The 23,968-nt window shown below is 45.3% G+C and overlaps 1 protein-coding gene across 3 annotated transcripts in view; it reads right to left on the bottom strand.

Moving 5' to 3' along the window:
- Positions 1 to 23,968, bottom strand: part of LOC146197702 (uncharacterized) — a 152,641-nt gene that overhangs the window by 11,287 nt on the left and 117,386 nt on the right. For all 3 annotated transcript variants that reach the window (XM_084599612.1, XM_084599611.1, XM_084599613.1), the window contains 5 exons: positions 23,527 to 23,621; positions 20,906 to 21,020; positions 15,788 to 15,956; positions 13,204 to 13,304; positions 6,888 to 7,019 (listed from right to left, as the gene is read on the bottom strand). In XM_084599612.1, the coding sequence (XP_084455738.1) occupies positions 6,888 to 7,019; positions 13,204 to 13,304; positions 15,788 to 15,956; positions 20,906 to 21,020; positions 23,527 to 23,621 (612 nt within the window). The remainder of the gene's footprint in view (positions 1 to 6,887; positions 7,020 to 13,203; positions 13,305 to 15,787; positions 15,957 to 20,905; positions 21,021 to 23,526; positions 23,622 to 23,968) is intronic.

Below are 23,968 nucleotides of genomic sequence, written 5' to 3'. Positions count from 1 at the left end.
CTGCCAAGAAATGAGCTGAGGACCGAAAGGGAGTGACACGCGCCATCGACATGCAAGCGAAAACGCTCGCGATTTCTGATTTCTGCCGCGGCGACACAGAAACCTTGTTTTGAGCTGCGGCAGTGGCGGTGGCTCGAGCGGCGAGAGGGACGCAGTTCCAAGTTTGAAAATTTTCGCTCTGTCGCTGCGGCATCGTCGCTGAGCTCGCTCAATCGCTCGCATGTGAGCGAGCTGGCCTTAACGCTTTTTATTTTTTTTCAAATTCTCGGGTGCAAAAGTGGAGGGTGGGTATATTATGCGAGTGGGTTGATTATGCGAAAAATGCGGTATAGTTTTTTCGCATCGTAAGTGCCGTCACAAGCCGATTTTTGCATATCGAATTATCGATATATCGAACTATTTCGCGATCCCCTTCGAGTTCGATATATCCGGGTTTGACTGTAACTCCATTCAGAATTGTACTAGTGTTTGAAAGCACACTCAACTACCTTTATCTTAAATCCACACATAATGCTCAGATAGAGGCCTACCTGGCCCATTCTGCAGACCAAAGAGAGCAGAACTGAAGGTCACTCTAGGATTCCGACATCAATCAATGTGGAGCTTAACTGTTGTGAGTTGCTGCAACAGCGAACGTGACAGATCATAGAGGGAAAACCTTCGTGACCAGCTATGGTTCCTATTGATTCTTAGATGACCCCAGGGAAGCATTATTGAATTTTTACACCATTTGAGAGGCGGCATAGTATTCTGGTATTCAAAAAAGGCACCTGCTAGCATTACCTGTAATCATCAACAGGCTGCACGTCAAGCTAATGAAGAGCATTTATCATACTAGAATAAAATTAATTGCACATATTTTAACGACCAAAGTAGGTGGTACATTTATTATGCAAGTGAATATGGCAGTAACATTTTTACTGTAAATGATCGCATTTTTAAAATTTTTATTTCTTTCTGTTGCAAACAGCATCAAGCTTTTTAACATTAGTGCTGCAAATGACCTGAGCAATGCCGACACCGCAAAATAAATAAACATGCAAATTGTTGGTAACACCTTGTAAAAATAAGGGGAACAGTTCCACCATTAAGCATATGAAGCGACAGTGTTTCACACACATGAGCAATGTTTTTCTTTTTCTTTCAATACTACACACCAATAATTTGCGTCGGAAAACATTGGCTTCCCATTCTGAACTTCTAACACCTCTGAACCCCCTTTTTCAAATTTTTTCATTTCTTTTCACCAATTAATCAGTTACAATGATTTCATTGACTTATCATCCCCTATCACACACCAATCAATCAGCAATCACTGGAACTACAAATTACCATGATGATTTTTTTTTACGCAGCCTACGATTATTCCTAACAACAAAAACAGCGACTGCCACCACCAGCACCACTAGCACCACCACCACCACCACCACTACATCGCCACCACCACCACTACACCGCCGCCCCCTCCTACTACTACTACTACTACTACTACTACTACTACTACTACTACTACTACTACTACTACTACTACTACCACCACCACCACCACCACCACCACCACCACCACCACCACCACCACCACCACCACAGCAGCTTCACCCAGAGAGACAACACCGCGACGCCGTAGCACGCGGATGTTGCTATAACACCGAGGATGAATATTCGGTGTTCCCAATAAACAGCTTGGTCCGTTGGCTATGTTTGCCTCGGTGTGACGTTCTTCACGGCCACGGTGTGGTCAGAGCTAGCAGTGTGGCCTCGGTTCTCAGAGCGGAGCCCCGTGAGAACCCCCCAAAATGGCGCTCCAACGTGGGGCCCCACTGGCAGTCCAGGTGGGGAGGCTAGCTCACGAAGAATGGTGGAATTTCACGCAGTAAGTCGTCCGAAGTCGGCTGGGCGATCCTGACCGGTATGCGAAGCCTAGCCCGATGGCAGGATCTTCCCACTGCTATTGCGATACGCCTCGAGTGAAACCGCAGGTGTGGTCCGCCGAACGAGTCATTCTCAAGAGATCCAGTTGCCTACGCTACCACCTTACACCCACTAGGGAAAGCCGGCCCGTTGGTCCAGCTCACGATAAGTGCCCATTTGCCTACCTGCGCCCAGAACCGCCGATGCGGTAAGTCCGTTTTGCCCGTAGTCTCAAAACCGCGCAGTCTGTATGGCGAAGAATGTGGGTGAGAGCGCTGCCGAAGCGCGCCGAGCACAGGTTCAAAGTTCACCGGCTCAGGAGAGTCGAGAGCCAAGTTGACTGGAGCGGCGTCGCATGGATATGTGGTGAGGTCACTCGCATTCGGCAGGTCAGTTCACGAGCAGCCAAATGCCGTTCGGAAAGGGAGCGTGAATTATAGTCGCCTGTGCGGTGTCACTAGGAGCTGTGGTACACGAAATTTACGGAAGGAGGTCGCATCGGGGAGCGCTTTGTTGCGGAAACCTCCAGCACACGTGCATCTCGTAAGAGTGGGGATGCCCACTTGAGCTTGCGTTCAGCAGTTAAGAGCTTTCAGGGGCTAGTAGGAGGGCTCATTTATTTTATTTTTTGTCGTAAGAGGGTCGCAAGTCTCATTGAAGAGACAGAACCCCGCGACGATTCAGGCCAAATTGCGTTGTGAAGCCACTTGTACTGTGAGTGGCGTTAGTTAACTCTAGTGAAGCTGGTACTGCTACGAGTGAGTTGGAGACTTCCTATTGGTCTATGATTAAGCTTTTCTACATACGTGCTAGGCAATGACGCCTCAGATGAGACCAGAAAAGCCATTATTCGCAAAGGAGCGAGCGCCGATATCTGAATATAAAGCCGCTTTAAGGTGATTATGCGAAATCGCATAACTACTGGAATGTGCACTGGCATGCCATTTCCTTAGCTCTGCGCATGAACGCAAAGGTCGAGACCAATGTCGACGACTACGCAAAGCAATTGTGCGAGATTATGGCCAATGCCAATGTAGGCGAACCGCAGCCGTGGCAAGAACATTGCAAGTCCGATGGCTAGCTATGCTTACGCACTCAGCGACGTGACCACGAAATCGCGACGAGTCGAGCGCCTAGATGGGTGGGACCGTTAGAGGCCACTGAGATTGTTTCACGGCAGCAAGCTGAACGGCCCGAGGTCGGGCAGAATCAGCGGACCCATGCCAACAATACTTCCTTTGAAAGTAACTGTAGAAGCGAACCCTGCATGCGCATAACAGCGCGTAGGCAAGCGATCCCGAGAGCGGTCTCTATGGGCACCGCTGCAAAACCCGAAGCCAGTGCAATCACTGCGATAATGGGAAAAATGCTGCGCAAGTGCAATCACTCAAGCAGCGGCTCTGTAGCACCCACAGCCAGCGAATTCGCTGAATGATTGTCACATGCTGCGCATGTGAGATCACGCGCACAGCTACTCCGTGGTCATCGCTACAACACCCTCAGTCAGCGCGATCCCTGAAAGAAGGGGGAGTGCTCCGAGCGTGAGGTTACGCACGTAGAGAGGCGCCGGGGGCGTCGGCTGCCTGTGCAGCTTGAGCTGACGACGGACAAACGCCAGAAGTGCCAGCTCGCGCACGAGTGGATATAAGGGAAGGCAGTCCTTTCAGTGATGTTACAGTGTGGAAGGTAGGCGCAATCGTCGAATGTCAACCACAAGCCCAGAAGAGGTCTCCTGTGAAGTTATCCGGCATGTGTTGATACACAAGCCGGCGGCGACGTTCCGTTACGCGAAGCTTGTGCTGAGCTCGTTCAGAGGGACCGAGCCCGCTGACTGGCCTTATGACACTGGCACTCCGGGTACACGTACGGGCCACGCCATTTGCGTTCAGGCGGCGAGAGCCGCAAAGGTGATGTTTAGACGGCGCGCCCTGTGGCTGCACCAGCGTAAAATGGTTCTTAGAGCAGCTCGCATTCGAGCTCGACCGAATAACGAATGGGAAGACAAGGAGATACCAGTGCACTCTGACCTCTCCCGACGCCATCTGAAATTTCCCGGACTCGAACACGCCTGGTGCATGGAGGGACGGAGCCTGCTGCCCTGATTTATGACCTGCGGGCAGTCGGCGCGGTCGCAGGCGATCAGCGCACTGCGGGCGTGCCGGCGGCCCGCGACCGGATGGCGGGCCAGCGGACTTTGCCCCCCCTTCATCCCTGTGAAGGCAGCAGCGGGGATTTGTGCGGCCTGCACACGGCCGTTCCTGCTTTGGCCGCCTGTCCTGCGGTATGGACCTGCTGAAGGATCAGCCGTGCAGCTTCAAAGAAGAAAACGGCGGCCAAGTGGAGGCCACGATTAAGGGAGGAAGGGTGTGGGAATTCAACATTTCCCTCGCATGCACGACGCGATGCACACCCTCTCTTTCTCTCGGGCAGCCCTCATCTTTCCCCTTCTGGCCTCCTTCCTCCGGTGCTGTGGCGGAGAGCGCGGGGGTGAGAGAACGGCCCCTCCTTCCCCCTCCCCTCTCATCTTGGCGGACAGCAGCTTCACCCAGAGAGACGACGCCGCGACGCCATAGCGCGCGGATGCTGCTACAGGGGTGGAAGCAGGCTCGAGCAATTTGGAGCAGCTTTGGGAGCAGTAGTGAAGCCATTTTGGAGCAGCTTTGGAGCAGCTTTGGAGCAACAAAACTAGAGTTTTGGAGCACGTTTCCAAGGTCAAACGCCTTCATTAATTGCAGTTTTCTTTTTCTGAAGTACAAAATCTCCAATCTGATTCTTTTTTATACAAGTTTAATGCCTTTCCAATTTCTCACTAATCTCTGATGTGACAAACAGCCAAAGCATGTAAAGATGTATAACACAAGCCGACCTTAGCAAAAACTTGGAACAGACTAGCAGCAAACGTAATGCTTGCTGGTGCGCTTCATAACTGAACATCTAGTCTGACCTAATGCGTTTACCTATTTTGATTTGATAGATTCAAATGTAGTCTACCACTTCGATGCACTCTAGCAACGATACTAACTTTCAATTCAGATTAATCGGCATGACATTTCTGCCCCCTATATTGCGCATATCTATTTTATTTTATTTATTTAGAATACATCTCAAAGCCCGCAGACATGGGGCATTACACGATTCCTTTTGATCCTAAGCCTGGGCTGATAAATTTCTGAGCACATGGATATTTCGTCTGCAAAAAGGCGCCTTTAGACCACAATAACATGCCTTGACAAGTTTGGTGCCAGTGCCGCTCGATCTCTTGTGCGTTTGTAAATATGATGGAGGTCTACAGGAGTAGAAGCAGGCTCGGGCATTAAGGAGCAGCTCTGGGCTACAGACAGATGGCATTGAAGGGTAGCCTTTCCATTCTATAGCTTCTTTACTTCACTGCCTCCTGCCAATAGTTTATTATTCTTTGCTTGAGCAATGCTGGGGCTCATTTTTAATATTTTGGTGATGCCTTTCAACACTCTTGAGAAGCTTCCTAGTGAGTGACAGCTTGGGCGTACCAACCCATAATGCTTCATGTATAGTTTTGTCTGCCATAGGCCTGGCAAGCTTGCCACTGACAAGGAGGCTCGATGGTGATGTACCTGCTTGGTTTCACAGCAGAACCATTAAAAATAACACGTGCAGTTCAGAAGTCAGACAAGTTTTCTTCCGAACAGCTCACAATAGTTTGCGCTACCTGCTTCACTTGCTGATCTCACTTCTCTCCACCAGCGATTCAAAAGGCTGAGAGGAGGTGATATGTCACATGCACAGTACATTTTTTTTCCCGCAATTATCTCCAACCACCAGTAGCTCATACTAAATTTACTAACGAACAAACATTTATTATACTCCATGCTTCCTTCCCTTGCAAAAAATTCATTTGTATTAAGCCCAGTGGAAGATACGTTATATCTTTACCACTGATGCAATGACATTGTTCCAGTGTTCTGCTGAATTTGATGCCAAAACATCAAAACAGCCAGTTTGGAGCAGTTTTGGAGCAATATTGCATTTTGGAGCAGGATGGATCAAGGAAAGTAGTTTGGAGCAAAATGGAGCGATTGGAGCAGCACTTCCACCCCTGTGCTATGACACCGAGGAAGAACATTGGGCGTTCCCAATAAACAGCTTGGCCCGTTGGCTATGTTTGCCTCGGTGTGACATTCTTCACGGCCATGGTGTGGTCAGAGCTAGCGGTGTGGCCTCGGTTCTCAGAACGGAGCCTCATTAGAACCCCCACAAGCATTAATCCCCTGTGCCATGGAAACAATAGGCATGGCAGGCTTTCTCTTATTCATTTCAACAATATTTGTGCTACTTGTTGCTAGATGACGCTACTCAGAGGACCCGACCGTTGAGAGACTGGAATCATGCCTCCTTGTATGCCCATGAAGAGGATGGCATGAGCAACACATGCAGCCATTATGACAAAAACACTGCCAGGCGAAAATGGGTGAGGGCAAGAGACAATGTTGCTGCCACAGAGGCAGACTTGTGGTAGGCCATTCAGCTATCAGTTTGTTGCCCCCCAGGCTAGTTAGCCAGGTCACATGTGAGCACGAAAGTCACGAAGTTAAAAGGCATGAAGCGTTAACCAGCCTAGTGTAGCAGAGATCAACAGCACAACTGGAGGCAAAGGACAAAAAAAAACGTTAGGTACACGGCACTGTCCAGTAAGAGGCCTTGAAGGGCTAGTTATCTCATCTTGTGCTTCTTTGCTCCTTTACTGTGACAATGCTTCCAAACCCTGGCCCATCAAAATGTCAGGTAAGTATAACAGCCCGACAAGAACAGCCGGACCTTAACTTAACAGCATTTCTTGTGGACCACTGACAGACATCAGTGACAGCACAGCACACAACCACATTATACAGAGGGTTTATCTATTTGACGAGGATTCAGTGCAGTCCTCTTAGTGGTCAGATGCCGTAATAACATATCTGACACAGGTGCTACATACACATACCAGCTGGTTTGGTTACCTGCGTGACATTCGTGACCTGTTTGAGTGCAGGCCTCTTCTTCAGGTACACCATCCCACCAGAACATTCCACAATGTCCTTGAGAACTGGAGGCGACGGATAGACTCCGGGGGTGATGAAGAAGATCATGCCCTGCAATCAGGAGGACCAGTTTTAGTGAAAAAAAAGTTTCACAGGTCAACGAGGCACAATGAAAAATCTGTTGAAGCGATTGCTATGAATACAACGCAATCTTTTTTTTCCTCACTTCATTGATTTCAGAATGCATCTCACATTATATATGGAGCCAAGCCACGAATGCATGGCAAAATATTTTTTCTCTTTGCTCACGATAGCTACAGCAATCTTCACCACCAGGCTTGCGAACTATCAGGAGACACCAATTTTTCGAAGACCTTAAAGGGGTATTTACACAGGAGAGAAACCCACCCCTCTCAACTGGGTTGTGAGAACGAGCCTCCTTTGGGCACCTGAACAGGTTTTCCGAGGGCCCCTCGGGGGTTGGGGGACTTTTTTTCGGCTGGCACAAAAGCTCCCCTGCTCTCCTGCCAACTTCGCAGGTCGCGCGGGAAGCGCGTTGTTGTAGCTGGTTGTGATGGGGTGAGGAGCTCTTTTGCTGTGACCTACGAAGCTTATTGTGACTTACACAGAAACATTCCTTTCCATTTTCACTGGCTGAAGAGCACCCATTACTTTGGTATGTCGGTCGTGCAGAGTGCAAAAAAACAATCTCGGGTACGTTCATGTGGAAGATCATAGCAACATGGACAGTCATACTCTCTGCTTGTGGGATGCATAATTAAAATGTTCGTAGTAAATTAAAACAGCTGGCATCCAACGACGCCGCAAGCAGTCTTCCAACAACAATGAAAATTCTAATCTACAGTGTTTTCCCTCCGTCATTTATCACATACATTCCACTTATGTCAGCTATGGTTTTAGCTCAGGTTTACCATTCTACATGCAACGAGGAAGCCACCGCAGCTGGCTCTTGACCCGCCATCGAGCACTCGTCAGTGAAGACAACCTCACTGGCACTCGGTTTTCTTATGGCCTGCAGAACTGCCACAACGACACTGCAACTTTGTAAAAGATATCCTCCTTTCTTTAGGAAAGCATCGCCTGAGTCGCCTTCCCTTCAGTGATGAAGCTGCGCTGCTCTTGCGAGCATATTTGACAAACGTTTCAACTGTTCGCTACAATAAGGTATTAATGCACTTTTCTTTTCCCATTTCCATTGTCTCAAACTCCCCCCTCACATTATGTATGTGTAAATACCATATAGATTATATCACGAATAAAGCATTTCGAAAACTAGGACTCATTAAACGTCGTTTACAGCTTGCCAACTCCGAGACAAAACTTCACGCGTACACTACTCTCATAAGGTCAGCTCTAGAGTATGCCTCCATAATATGGAATCCAAGTAGTGTGTCATTAATTAATCATCTTGACTCTGTCCAAAATAAAGCTGCCAGGTTCATCCTTTTGTCGTACTCAACGTATCACAGTGTGTCTAATCTTAAAAAATCTCTCAATATGCCCGACCTTGTCATTCGACACAAGTTCTCTCGTTTATCATTCTTTCATTCCTTATATCATGGTGACTGCCCATTTGCAGCTAATCGCATCGCTCCTGCCCATCATATTTCATCCCGAACTGATCATCTCTACAAAGTACAGCCAAGATTCGCAAGAATGTTAAAATACCAAACTTCACCCTTACTGTTATCTATAGAAAACTGGAATTCAATACCGAGTGATATAGCTACTGAAACTTCTTTATCACAATTTCAAATAAAACTTTCAGGGCACCTTGGTTGTCTGTAATCACCGTTGTATTGTTCCCACTATTGTCTTGTTAAGCATTATGTGCTGTTCCCTGCACACCTATGTATCCACTAGTAAATGTAGTGCTGTGTACGTCAATCTGTATGTTGTGTATAATTCTTAAGTGCATTTTTGTTAATTTACAGAACATCTATATATCCGCTAGTGAATGCAGTGCTGTGTACTTCAATCTGTACGTTATGTATATTTCTTAAGTGCATTTTTTGTTAATTAACACGCGTGAAGGATATGTGTTGTGCTGTTTTTATGCCGCTCCCCCCCTCCCCCCCCTATGTAATGCCCACTTGGGTTTTTAGGGTATTTAAATAAATAAATAAATAAATAAATAAATAAATAAATAAATAAATAAATGTGTACTTGACAGCAAAATGCGAATCAAAGCGCATTTCAAGAAAAAAAAAGCAGGAGGCAGAGAAGGTTAGAGGTTGCGGTGGCAGTAAAAGAACTGGTATCCGATTTGACTGGTTACCTTTTTTTTTTTTCCATTACTGATAAGCACACATTTTACTGAGAAAAGGAGAATATCTACACCAGAATCAATAGTAAATAAACCACAAGCATAGGATGAAGTACTCTTTGTCATTTTACAAAATAAAAATAATCCATGCAACTGGATGGAACTGCTGGGCCCAAGCCACAACACCATAGAGAGTGCCATCTCAAGCAGGGTAGCGGCACCTAAAGAGGCACCACCATCTATACTCTTAAAAGGCATTAGATAACCAGAAGAGCTTTGCGAGAACAAATTGCAGCAGTTGGACATGCTTTGTGTGCCTAACTATCTACATGCTATGGGTCTTCCACCCCTGTATAATGAGTGGGTCTTTGGCATCATTCCACTGCACATGTCAGGTAAGGCCTTTGCTGGGATTGCAGTGAGTACCGTATTTACCCAAACCAAACGTGCCCCCGATTTTAACACACATTCAATTTACATAACCAAAAGAAAAAAAAAAGACTGGAAGCCCCTGATTCTAACACGAACCTGACCGATTGTCATGAGCAAGAAAAAAATCTTTAAGCTCCGAATCTAACGTGCATACGATTTCCCCAAATGAAATAAAGCGTGTAAACATTCTCAGGTAGAAACAGGCTGTTTTTTTCATGTGAACTTAATCACTGTTGCTCTCGGACCGACCTGGTCACTCCTTGTCATCATTCCTTGTCATGGTTGAACCACAACGTCTCATCTGAGTGCCATCCATGGCATTAGCAATATCACATTTCTTGAACGCCTTCAAACTATAATGGAGGAAATCCCAAGCCAGGCTTCGGCCACCCAGAGGTCATGTAGTTGAGAGGAAAAGAGAGGCTACAGATTGGACAACACAGCCCCGATTGGAAATGGCTCCTGCATTGCAGAAAACGACGACGACGACCGTGATGGTATGGCCCAAACCCTGTTCAACGACTGATCACAGTGGGTTCTGGATCAGGCCTACAAAAACGTTCCACACAACGCTAGTGCGTTGCGCACATAAATTTAACATCTAGTTATCCCCACCACCAGTGCTCAAGGCGTCGTTTGGTTGTTTCGACTGCCTTGCTTTTGTCATTTGCGTCATTCACTTTGTGGCGCAGTTGGTGCAGTCCGAGTGCTTTCGCCAGCATCTGCTATGACGTGCGTGGTCGAACGGAGCGGTGGCGATGCATGTGGGTACTCCAACCCAATATGTCGGACTGCCTCCTCAGCAGTTTGGTATCAGGGGTATGCCGTGTCCAGCCCGGAGAAAGACTTGTCTAGAAGTCTTCGGGTGCGCAACACGCCAGCTCAAGCCTCACACAGGCGGCCACTTCCGGTGGTGTTATCGTAGATGATCTCCTTATTGGCGAGCGACGTGCTGCTATGATTGCCAAATGCATGCGAGCTGCTGCACCAGCATTGTGGCGATGTGTAGCGATGGGTAAACAACAAACAGGTGACTGGTCCACTACAGGAGTTCACTACCCATGTGCATCATGGTTCAACACGCTGCCCAACTGCTGAAGCATTTTTGGACTGTGCCTGGAACAGCACCTCAAGCAGTAGTTTTAGCAACACAAAACTTGAGATTGGAGCAGTGTTCCATTGTTTGCTTTCAAATACTTTAAAAAGCTGCGTTATATTAAATGTTTGTGTGCTGAAATCGATAGCAGTTATACTTTCGAGCCACTGCCTCAGTGTCCCATTGCTTGTTTTAGGATTGTTTTTCATAAAGCTTCACTGTATACAGTGCAAGCTCAATAATTCGAATTTTCTGATAGCTAGAACTACACTACTTGGTTCAGCCAAGCTCCATAGAGGTCTGTATATAAAAAAAGATCTTTATTTCAAACGAGAGTCGGTTCCGCAACGGATAATTCGAACTACGTGCCGCCGTGTCTGGGCAGCCTAGAGCCCAGCACATGGCCAAAGAAATGCCTCCAGTGATAGGGAGGCATAGTTAGAAGCTGCGCACGTCCAAAATGGGGACAGATGAAACCAGCTAAAACCATGGAAGAGTGGATAAAGCTTAAATGGCACCATGACCGGCGCGGCAACTGGCGGTGACGTAGGGTAGGGTTGGGTTTGGCGGCCACGGTAGCGGCTGTCTGCTCTTCCCTTCCGTGCAACCTCCGAAACTTGCAACTTAATACTCGTCACTCTGACCCTCGTTAACTCGGAAATACGGATACATATTTCTGTCGGCGACGTCCCAGCCAACGCCCATGTCAGACGGGCACTACGGGTTTTCAAATAAAAAACCAAATCATTACGACAGAACAAACTTCTTTTTTTCTACAGTCGTGCATACATCCACCCATGAGTCATCAAGGAAAGCATGCGGTCAGTCTCGATCATGACGCTGGCTTTCAGCATCGTTCGCTTCAAAAGACGTTTGCACTCCCACACGTTTCAATGATTGTGTTGTGCGGCAGTGGACGAGGCATGCACAACTGGAGGAGCGCTGGCACTCTGCCAAATTACCCCCCCACCCTATTTTCCCCACTACGTAGAATGTGAAAAGGTAAACACACCGTAATGGTATTGCTGCACAGCATCTTGGCGCACTGCCAAGAAATGCGCGATGGAATGTAATGGTGATGGTGCAAAATGAAAAGATGTGCTAATGAACATTTTCTTTTTTTAAATTCTCAGTGGCAAAAGTGGGGGGGTGGGTTCATTATGCGAGAGGGTCACTACGCGAGTAAATTTACCCTAATGCAAATGGTTCTTGTCAGCTTCTTCCAGGCCATTCGATAATTCAAATATCAGATAATTCGAAACTTTTTCCTGGTCCCGTGAAAGTCGAATTAACGAGCTTTTACTGTATTAAACATTTGCATTTTGGATTGACAGCAGTTATGCTTCTGGGTGGCTGCACTCAAATAGCGAGTGCTTGATGCAAAAAGGTCATGGCTCAGAAGCATAGAGAGAGAGAGAGAGAGAAAGCAGTTTAATGAAAGGAAAGACAGAGCGGTCAGCCGATGGTAAGGCCACCCCGGGCTACTACTCCATGCTGAGGATGTGGGAAAGGGGAAGTAAAGGACAGTTAGGGAGTGAATAGAGGGTGGTGATGTCACCGTAAAATGAATTTGTCTGAGTTTTACAGGAGGTGACACATACACTGGGTGACACTCATCTCGCATGGAGTCGACGTGTAGCACATTCAGTATGTCTATGCGCTAGATGTCACTGCAAAAGAAGCACAACTGGCGCAGTTGTGCAGGACTTGATGTGTTAGAGGTTAGAGCAAAATGCAATAAATGACGTTTAACTTCAGTTCCTGCAGTCCCAGTTTCTCTCCAAGGTGCCCGCAGGCACGGCCTAACAGACTGCCAGTTGCTCTTGTAAACATGTCGAGTGAGGGCAAACAAACACTCCACTCATCAGAAGCCCCCCTGAACGGGCATGGTGAGTGAGAGCAAGGCAAAGGCCGTCGAAGCATAACTATACCGTTTCAGTACAATAATTTGAGAATATGTTTTGTCAAAGTAGATAAGCATCATGGCGCACTTTTAAAAAGCCGGCACTATTTTTCAAAGTAAGCGTAATGACTGCAACATCGTCAACTGTACTGCAACCAATTGAGGTTAGTTAAAGTGTTTTATTACTCCCACGTTGCTCCCTGCATTTAACTTGTGACCACTACAGTTGCCTAAGACACTTAGTTGCCCGCAAAACATTGTGCTAGTAAAGGACACTGCACTGCCACTGTTTTATCCACAGGCTGAAATGTGACTGTTGTTGTGGTTCTGTTTCCTGGAATAAATTAATGTTTGGCTCCTAGTATCTGCAGTCTGTTATTCACAGAGCAAGACTATGGCATGCAGACCCCCTAAGGAGGGAGGTTACCTCAATACTAAACCACAACTGGATCACCTGCTGATTTCATTCATTTCTAGATACCTGAAACAAGATGCATAGCTCCTAGATATCTGAATGCTAAATAACTTCCATGCATGAAGCAGAAAATCTTTGCGCACAGTCGACCACTTCACTCACTTTGAATAGTGGTGTCCGGTCAGACCTCTGCAAGACTTGAGTAAGGCTGAAGCCAAATGTCTTCTCAGCATCTGGATCCTCAACCAGGTATGGCCTTTCATCTGCAAGTGCAGAGAGTACTAGAGTTTAAGAGAGGGCCAAACAGCCACAGCTTCTCTTTGTGGGGGTTTTTGTTCCCAGTGCAGAAAGAGCAATTGTCACATGCTATCTGCTCTGTGTGCAGTGAAGCTCCCACACATCACTTGTGTAGGCCATCTTTTGCCACAGCATAGCACCATGCAGGGTGTGGGGGAAGCCCTTAGATCATTTTGGAGCCTTTAATGTTCCTGCCAGTGTGCACATAGAGCATGTGGTTCAGCTACATTTTCAAGCACTTGTACCAGCTTGCCCGGCACTATGAGTCATGCACTGAGACGCATACACAGGACAATGGTAATGCTAGAAAATCAATAAGCTGATATTACTGCTGAGAGTAGCTTTGGTGACAAGACCCTTTTCTTTGTCAAAGCGTAACATGAATATTGGCCTACATTTCAAATGTATTCTCCCATTGTACAAATCCACAATATAACAGCGTGGAAGATGCAGAAGAATGAAATACGTAAGCAATATGTAAAGTAAGAACGACTTTTTTTCCTGGTTTTGTCAAGCACTTTGCTTTGCGCACACTGTCGGGAAGGAAGAGGGAAGGTCCTTTTTCACAAAACAGACCCGTCGCGTTTTGAAGATGCTTCACTGCATAGCCAACACAGTCAAGCATTGCGATGAAGCGTGCAGTATGAGGAAAGTGTTGTGAATTTTTGACGTATATGGTTAACTTCAAATAATAATAATAATAATAATAATAATAATAATAATAATAATAATAATAATAATAATAATAATAATAATAATAATAATAATAATAATTGGTTCACAGGAAGGGAAAGGCGCAGTATTTGTCACACTTGTATTCTGTGGACACCTGAACAGCACGTAAGGGAAGGGAGGAAGGTGGGAGTGAAAGTGGAAAGAAAGAGGAGCCGTAGTGCAGGGCTATGGAGCGATTTCGGCCACCTGGGTATCTTTAACGTGCGCTGACATCGCACAGCACACGGACGCCTCTTCGTTTCGCCTTCATCGAAACGCAGCCGCCGAAGTAGGGTTCGAACCCAAGTACTCTGGCACAGTAGTCGGGTGTCTTACCACTGCACCACCCCGAAATCACGAATATCAGTATATCGAATATGAATTGAATTCAATTCGGATTTGAAATTTTGAGTATTCACATACACCTAGTTTATTACAAACTTGCGTGCATTTATACCCTTCCTGGCCCGAAAACCAAAAGGAAGCCAATTTATCAACACTGATCATGACCAACATTTCTGCAAAGGCTCCTTCCAAAAATACAAATTCATGGCTGTCAAGAGATAATGACAGTTTTCTGACATGTAAGCAACCACCCTTATTAATACGGTAAGCCTCAACTACTTCCCTCACCATATGTTTGCAATGTGCCAAAAATGACTCGTGCTTCATAAGACAAAGATTCATGTGTGTGATTCCACTGCCCACAATAAATAGGCAGATATGAACCTGTACTACTGCCCTATGAATTGGGTTCCATAAGGCGGATGTTTAGACACTAACCTGTCTGTCCAACACAGTATAGCCATTGCAAGAAAGGGACATCCGATAAAGGCCACCTTTGGCGCAACGCACTATTTGAGTCGAAGTGCCTTACAGAGAAAATATTTCCTTCTCTCCTTTTGGCATACTGCTGCCACCGCCAGTGCACTGCTGGGCAAGTATTTTCCAGTCTCCGGCATGAAGAAAACACAGATGAAGAAAACACGGAAGTTTTTCCTGCCTACATTTCGCATTTTGTATAACACAGCATGAACATACTGGTACAGACCAAAGTGGATAGGCTGGATGGAGATCACTATGCATATAATACCGAATTGTTACAACTTTGTCTCCTCTCCAAGAATAACTGCGCCTTTCCCTTCCTTTGAACCAATTATTAATAGCTTTACTTCTTTTTTTTTTTTTTCTGTAACATTTCGAGCACAAATGGCAAAGGTGTTCAGAAGGCACGCGAGGTTCCCTTTTCATGTGTCACATGTTTTTACACTGACCGTAAAGACTTGCAGCAGATATGTAGATACGACAGAGGCTCATTTCAGAACAAGAGCTTCTGTTGGCCAAGATGGCTGCATAACACTAATGAAGCATGCAACAATCACATTCTGCTGGACAACTTCAATAACACAAACATAACTTTTTCTCAGAACAAGCATTGAAGTGTCTACGCATACACATTGACTTTCTGTGGCAAAAAATATTAGATTGCATGGTAGACATCACAGAATACCCCTTACATTATATTCGGAATAGCATGAATTCTTTTATTTTTCTACAACTTTTATTTTCTACAACCTATATATGTGCCGCGCAATGAAAAAGCATTCCTCCAATCACGCCTCAGTTGGCTTCATATGTAAAACTAGCAAATTACGTTACTGCCACATAATTGATGAGTGATTTATCAGTCTCCCAACCAAATGGCACATGTGCAGCACACCTGAAAAATTCTCACCGGCAAATGCGCTGTTGGCGATGCTGTCCTGCAGCCAGCGTGGCGTGACGATGAACTTGGCCGATCCAAAGGCCGACAGCAGCTTCACCGTTCGCAAGATCTTGCTGGTCACCAGATGTGTGCACTCCTTGGGGGACTTTGCCAGCGCACCACCAAGCTGAAGAACACCCTGTCAGGGTAATAAACATAACTGCAGCCGTTGATCATTGTCCGAGCATTTCCAGCATGCTGCTTCTTTTGAGGCTGAATTAACCACCGACTTGTGGAAGTTTCATTTTAACAGCTGTCTCTCAAGGTCTATCAGGGATCTTCTGGGACAAAATCTAGAAGCTACTGAAAACAGTTCAGCACAAGAAGGGGGGAGTGTGCCAGCCTCTCAGCGACATTTGTAGCCGGCAAGGCAAGTTGTTTATGAGTTCCATGCACCAATGCGATGATAACAAATCTGCTCTGCACGTCCGCGAAGAAGCTTCAGCAGATGGTGCCAGTTGCTCAAGCGATGGAATGAAGTTACCATGTAGAGAGCAATGCACGAGGCAGCCAATCTATACCAAAATATTACAGCCAAAATAGCCAAAATAGTAAAGCGCTGCCAGTAGATGCCCAAGGCTATGCAGACAACCAGTCTCCATATGTGCCAAGTGATCGAACAGCCCCATGAGCAGAAGCACCAGTCAGTAGGGCATGGCACTCAGTTCAATATATGCAGTGACTAGCAATATTGCATTTCTATAAGTCGAACCTCGATGTAACGTTCGCTTCTCGTGTGAGGCAGCGGAAGAAGCTGGTGTATCTCTGAAGACCTCTGGTGCCGCATAGTTACACACAAAAACAAAACCAACTAGCCCCCACGCAAGTACTAAGCTGGTGTAGGTCTGCTTTCCAACAGCGTCAGCACGTTAGAACGGGCCATTTTATGACCGCTTTTGTGTCTTTCGTTGTACACAAGCAAGCACCATGTGTGTGTTGCAAAAAAAAGAAATGCTGAAGGGAACCAAAGAAATCCACCTAGTCGTTCTGCAAGCGCGTTTCGTCCTCCAGTGTCCACCCCACCCTCCACGCATGAGCACTTCGTTTCAAGAGTTAGACACGCCACACGAACATATGCTTTGAATTGAAGACTGTAAACAAAACATAAAGCGGGAAAGAATGCACTCGGCTTTGCTTCAAGTGGCAATGCACCGATGAGAGATAAGTTACTATGTGAGGAAATCCAAACTTGGAAGCCTACCCACTCCAGTAAGACTGCTGATATCAGAAGAACTGCCCTAGGGCACTGAGCACCAGACATATGGGTGCAAGTGGCAGCACTGCCTTGAGAGTTTCGTCAGAATCCGGCAGCAGTGTCCGTCACCCACTGCCGTTATTCTTCTCTGTTTCCTCGGTCCGACTGAGGGGTCATTCACCGCGGTCGTCAGACATGGCTGAACGAATTCTTCAGTGCGTGCTGTTAGGTGGCTTTCTGACAACTGAAGATGTTGGCGCGTATTTTGAAAACGACAAATTTTTTGCGCAGTCTTAAATTGTGCGACAAGCTTGTGTGCAGTAGGCGCGAATAAGTTCAGTGAAGCAGCGCCCTCGGATATCTATGAGAAATTCGCAGTCCAAGTGAAAACCGTTGTGTACGTCAGGTTGGAGGTGAGTTTCATTCTTTTGTGCCTCGCTTTTTCACAGTGGGAGTAATAAGGTTTCCAGCACTGCATATGCGAATTCTACTCTGTTCGCCTGTCCGGACTGAAGCAGATCATGAGATGTGAACATACAGGCGAAGTGGTGCAGATAGGCGATATGGACGTGTGTTGCTTCCTCTCAGTGTGTGTTGTTTTCCTCTCTGTCCCAGTCCTTTGTGCCGCTTTCGTGCCATATGAACACAGATTTAAGCAGAAGGTAAAGATGAAGCAATCAAGCCTTATACTTGCACGCCGTACTGGCCGCTCTGGGCCCCCACTGTCTACTGTTTCGCTCTGGTATGAGTTCCAAGTGCAACAATCGAAAAATCTAGATTTTCAGCTGCTTTTTGGTAGCTATTATGCAAACCTGAAATTCAACAGTAAATTTAGCTCCGGGCTTTACTACAAGTTTTCTGCTTATTCCTCCGGATAGCCGCAATTTGATCGGAACACGGCTTTGGCGATATCGACGGCATCGGATCCAAACATTCTTTTTTTTTTTTTTCTGTCCCAGCCCCCAGACGGCGCAAAATGCATGGATGAAACTTCAGCACACTGCAGGCCGGCCACTAAGCGCTAGCTTCCTCCCTGTAAAGAGTTTTTTTTTTGAAAAACAACCGGTGAACGGAACGTCTTAAATGATTGTTCCCATTGCATACCTTCGTATCGTATCTACATGTGCGGAAAAGAAGACAGGTGTTACGACCGATATGGGATAAAAGACAGGTGTTAGTAATGTGCAATGCAGTTAGTATGTTTGGTTGAGGTCCCTACTTCTTTTTTTTTTCTAAATTTGCGATTGGTCGAGGAAATTCCAGAGATTTGTTATCTTTTCTCCAACTGTTGGTTACTAGATATCCTCTTCCTAGGCTTTGATTAAATGGCTGAATTATTTTTTCCTTTTCTTAACCATTACCAGTTGCCTGAAGCTAATTTGGTTGCCTTCATTTGCAATCATCTCACATTTTGAAGCGCTGAAAATATTACATGCATTGACAGGAAATGTCAGGAGGAGGGGAGTTATAAAAACGAGGGCCTCTTTTCAAGGAAATAAGAAATAACAAGAACATCTGCATCTAAACCGCGCTTATCTCATGCATTATCTCATGGCCCACTTTGCGGACCGGTTGGGCTGGGTAGGTCATAGGTTCCACGAGCTCGGGTCAATCCTGGGTTTGTATCAGAGAAGCAGGACCAGGCTCAGGCGGGTAACACAGAAGGCAGCCGGGCCTAGGTCGGGCTCGGGCCGATAATTACGGCCCGTGCAGTGCTCTACCTCAATGTAAAGAATTTTTTTATTTGCCAATCTCTGCCCCATTGAAAACCATGTATTGTTGTTTTTCGCGCTTTACAAGTAATTTTATACTGCACTCTCGATTTAACGAAGCTCTCGCGCATCGCATGCAAGCACCAGTAGCCACCTTGACAATCGGATGAAACTAAAACTTCAGCTCTAACACACCGCATCTTACATCTGCCCTTCAATGCGCCAATTTTGCCGGCAGTCTTGAATTTGCGAGCGAAACACAATCCGTCATACAAAACCCGTGGTGTAGTAGTTTTAGAATGCGTCATTCATGCCATGGCGTAACTGGCCAGTCAGAACGAAAAGGCGCTCACCGGAAATACCATATTTACTCGTGTAATGAACTAATAAAGCCACTTTTCTTTTTTTTTTTTTTTTCAGGAAAAATCCACACAAGTTTGAGGAGAGGGCTAAATACTTAGGAACAGTTCAGATTCTTTCTTTGTTTTTTTTACGAGTCGTCGATCCCAGCCATCAATCATCAAAGAAAGCATGCGGTCAGCCGCAATCATGACGCCGGCTCTTTGCTTTGCATCATTTGCATCGTTCCCGTCAAAAGGTGCTTGCTACTATCACACATCCAATAATCTTGTGGTAGCAATCCGCGCCCACCCCATCGCTGCTTGATAAAGCAGATAAAGCAAACGTGCTGAAAACCAGGTTTGCGCACTCCCCTTAAGGCCGCTGGCACTCTGCCAAGTTCGCACCCCCCCTCCTGCTTTACTCCACCACTAAAGCTAACGCCAAGAGACACACCGTGCTGTTCCGCTGCTGTGCAGCACCTTGGCGCGCTGCCAAGAAATACACTTGACAGCGGCTGCGCGAAAAGCGCGCTAACGTTTTTTTGTTTTGTTTTGTTTTCAAGTTCGGTGGCAAACGTGGGAGGTGGGCTCTTATGCAAGTAAATGTGGTACGCCTATGTGAAGACTGAACAAAGATTGCCGCACCCAAGGTAGTCGCGCCCGCGTGGGCGATGCAGACATACGACTAAATCTAGTTCACTATAATACGACAGCGTCCCCATGAAAGTCCCTAGATCAGATGATCTCGAATGGACTCGTATTAACTCTCTTGTCTCCGTTTGCAAATGTTGGATGATGATGATACCTATGACCACATCTCGCAACGGCTTTGAGTACTAGGCACTGCGCTCGCTCTTTGCGCAGGCAGAGAAAAATAATGCGTTCGCATCCGTTTGTTATCACTCATTTGTGCTCCTGATATACAAAAAACATCCAGTGCCCTTGTTAGCGCTATTATTACCAGAATTTCTTGCTTATTTCCTGAATCCGTAATTCACATGTTCCCAGCAGTGTTCCACGAACCTGTTACTTCATTTGGGCAGCTAAAACATAGCAACCTCGACGTAATGAAATACGCGATTTAACTAAATTTTCGGCTGCACGTAGAACTTCATTATATCGAGGTTCGACTGTATACGAAACTACTCTGCCATACTTTTAACAAGGTTTTCAAAGGGATTATCTCTGTTTTCAATATAACCCATAATTTAATATATCTGGGTCCAAAACATTCGAGATCTACTGCACTCTGTTGCTGCATACTATGCTTCCACTTTCACGTAACCTTTAACCTCGCAATTAAGCTAAAAAGTGCGCACATTGTTTAAATTTTGTATTTTTCAAACATATTCTTTTCAGCTGTATGTTCTTGCAAGAAAGGTACCTATTCTGTAAAATGACAGTCTGAAGGACCTGGATAAAAACATTGAGGGCAAACGCGCACAAAATTACTAAATAAAGCGATCTTGGGGGAAAAAAAAAATCCCTGATGCTGTCAGCTGTGAAAATGGGATAGGTGTATAGAATTTGCAGGGTCGAGGTAGGAGCACATGACTGAAATTATGGCTCTTGGGCAAGGTCACAGGTGAAAAATAAGGCCAGTGCTACAGCGCTATAGTGGCTTTAGAATAGCTGTAACTTATTCTCAACATCAATGCTATGTTGTGGCCATACAGTACCAAAGCAATAGTTTGGCAGATTACTGTATGTTCTACGCCCTGTAAATTCATTAAAGTAAATTTCTGGCTAGTACTGTGAGCATGCTCTGTTGGAGTGAAAGCCAAGCAACCAAGAAAATAGTTAAAAAAAAAAAGGCAATATAGAGAGAAGACAGCCAAACCTTTTTCAGTTCAGCCACTTCTCTCACGCCTGTAAAGAGGACCTGCGGCACTTTGTCTTCGGGAAGAGTTGTCGTCACGGTCACCGGTATGTTCTCCTCCTGTTCAGGTGTTGACCTGTGCAACAGAACAACCATTCAAATAGGTGTGTGCAAATACAACTATGAAGAAAAAATGCCTTCAAATATTGAATAACTGTTCGGTAGAAAATAAATTCTGGGAAAAGATGATCAGGCAAATGTCGTCTATTTGTTCAAAATAGCGTGTGGTCTTTGCAGCTAAAATACTTAAATCAGAGTTGACTGAACATCACAAAAAAAAAAAAAAAAAAAAAAAATTGAAATACTCAAAAATGTATACCCAAAAGAGATGTTTGCAAAGGTGGCCCTGTGGTTGGTAGCGCTGCATATGTGTAGGCAAAACCGTAGCATGCCTATACTATATAATGTGCCGTTACCTTCAAAGCCAACTAATGTGTGAATATTTCAGAGTGTGTGTGTATTGCTTGTGGTTTGAAACATTTCTGGTTATGCCAAGAGAGTAGTTAAGCGTTTTTTCAACCTGTGTACCAAATGCAAATGCCAAGCAAAGCACTCTCTTGGGTTACCTCTCCACTCCTAGCTGCCAGCAACAGCTTGTTGGTGGGTGACTAAATAGATGCACTAAATAAAAGAAAGACTGAAAAAGTGCAAAGTTAAAAAGGAAACTAATTTTCTACGGTTCTGAACTAAAGGTGAGCAAATACTTGAAATACCAAATGCGAATCAAATAAAGTAAGTTATTGAATACCTAGTATTTGGATGACCGAATATTTGACATATTTGGTGACATGCTCGGTGCTAGTGCAAGGAAGACGAGATACATTAAAAACCCTTTAATTCGAACCCTCTAATTCAAAATTTCACTTAATTTGAACAAGAAACGTTCATTAATTCAGGAAAGGGGTCACATTGCGGTACAACTCACGAAGCCAGCAGTCATTGAAACAGACCTTCCTGAACATAAATTGATTGGAACAGTGGCACCTGCATGCCTTAGTCATGTGTCTGTAGCAGGCAAGACAACTGTTGGGAATCAGCCATAACTGAAATGTAGCCCAGCAGCATTGTTTCAATTTTTCTTCCCGCCATCCTGCCACAGCCATTGGGCATGGGCAGCCGAGTCACTGGCTTTTTATTTCTATTTTGAGATGCCTTTCTAACATCTACGCACATTTCCCTGTCTTATGCCTACATGCTTCTTCCGTGCTTCAAGTACATTGACCTGTCGCATTTTGAGGGTGCTTCACCGCACGCTTTCACCATACCGTCCTTGTGGTGAAACACCCTCAAAACGCGATGGAGCCATTTGTGAAGAGGCACCACTGCTACTGTGTCGCACAGCGAAAAGGGCTGTGGAGGCACTGACGGTTCTGGCCGACATACCCGACAATGTGCGCAAAGCAAGAAGCTTGACAAAACTGCAAAATATTGTCGTTACCCCTTAGTTTTCATCTCAAATGCGTAGACATTCATATTCGAAGTGTTAATTTGTTGCAATGTATATAGTTTTCTGCAGCTTTTAAGGACGTTCGATAATTTAAACCTATGGATAATTCAAACATTTCGCCTGGTTTGCCTTGTTGGCTTTAGATGAGCTGCACAAGTGCCTAGATAGACATTTTCCTTGACCTTCAAGCAAAATTTAAAATTGTGTTCACTCTGCGGGGCTACAAATGTAAAGTCACTGTGCTTGTTACTCAAAAATTTGTATTTGAGTGTGTCTTAAAAACAAACTGCACATTATGGCAGTTCTTGAGTCTGGTCTAGACATTAGAACAGCGTGACATCACTCAAAAAAAAAAAAAAAAAAAAAAAAAAAAAAAAAAAAAAAAACTTTGATGAGCTAAGCAACGTTTGAAACTAGAAAAAAAAAAAAAAAAAAATTAAATAAAAGTGGCATCATGCAAGTGGCTGATGAATGCGCCTGACTGCCACCGTAGGTTGGCACGAAGTTAAAGAAAAGCGATACCGAAACTATGTGACTGAGTTACATTTCGGAAATAGTGAACTGCCGATTGTTGTCGTGCCCGCTACATCACACACAACATGCGTGGGTACCACTGTTTCATGCAATACAGATTCAAGGAAGCCTTATTTCGGTAATCACTGCCTGTGCGGGTCTTGCATCAACGCGACCTTATCCGAATGAGCCCAGGTATAGAAGCTGAGAGCCTTGACCACGCTTGGGCTTTGAGTCTTTCCCGAGTTTGATCCTCTGCGTTATTTCTTTTTTTGTTTTTCATTGAAGAGCTTCTTCGCTGTCTCTCTTCCAGGGCCGGGGCTCTGGCTAAGTACAGTAATAAATGCAGCAGGTCTAAGCTAGGCTTGGGCTTTGCCTCTCGTGCTAGGACCTCAGAATGGAGCGATGCAGTGCTCTACTCCCAACTGCCACTTTCACATCTCATCACTGGCTGGCCTTCTTATGTGCAGTCACATTTCAATTGTACACAATGACCACTTAGTCACGATACATTGCAAACATATAGCATGTGCGGTAAATAAAGTGTTCTCACTGAGCAGGAATAAAAACTGAAAGGACAACTAATAAAAGTAAAACATCACAGCACGCAAAACATGCAAACCTTTGCTGCTTTGGAGGAGTAGCTTCAGACTTTGTGGGATGGCTCTCCTGCTTCCTCTTCTGTGCATCTTTGAAGGCCTCCGATGCAGTGAATCGCTGCAGGAAACAAGAAGCAACAAAATGTATGACTACAAAAAATGCAAATAGAACACAAATGAAGAACTGTCTACAACTGAAAAGGAAAAGCAATATTATAGTGTAGACGACTGTCATACCTCAGCAACTGCTTTTACAAAGGCAAAGCTGCATGTTGTTTCAGAAAGCAACAAAAACAAGCGGCACTTTTAATCTTCCATGAAACGTTTCAATAAATGTGTGCTGTAAAAAACAGAATATGTGTCAAACTTCTTTAAAAAAATAACAGCAAAAAGCCAACCCACGTTTTATATAACAGTCAGTGGTAAAAGAAGAAAAGGAAAGCAAAAAAAGAAAAAGCTATGAGA

Source organism: Amblyomma maculatum, chromosome 3 (assembly GCF_055883805.1).
Source record: "Amblyomma maculatum isolate TAMU_Amacu chromosome 3, ASM5588380v1, whole genome shotgun sequence".
Classification (NCBI taxonomy): Eukaryota; Metazoa; Arthropoda; class Arachnida; order Ixodida; family Ixodidae; genus Amblyomma; species Amblyomma maculatum.
The sequence above is the reverse complement of the archived record's forward strand: the minus strand, read 5'-3'. Positions and strand labels throughout refer to the sequence as shown.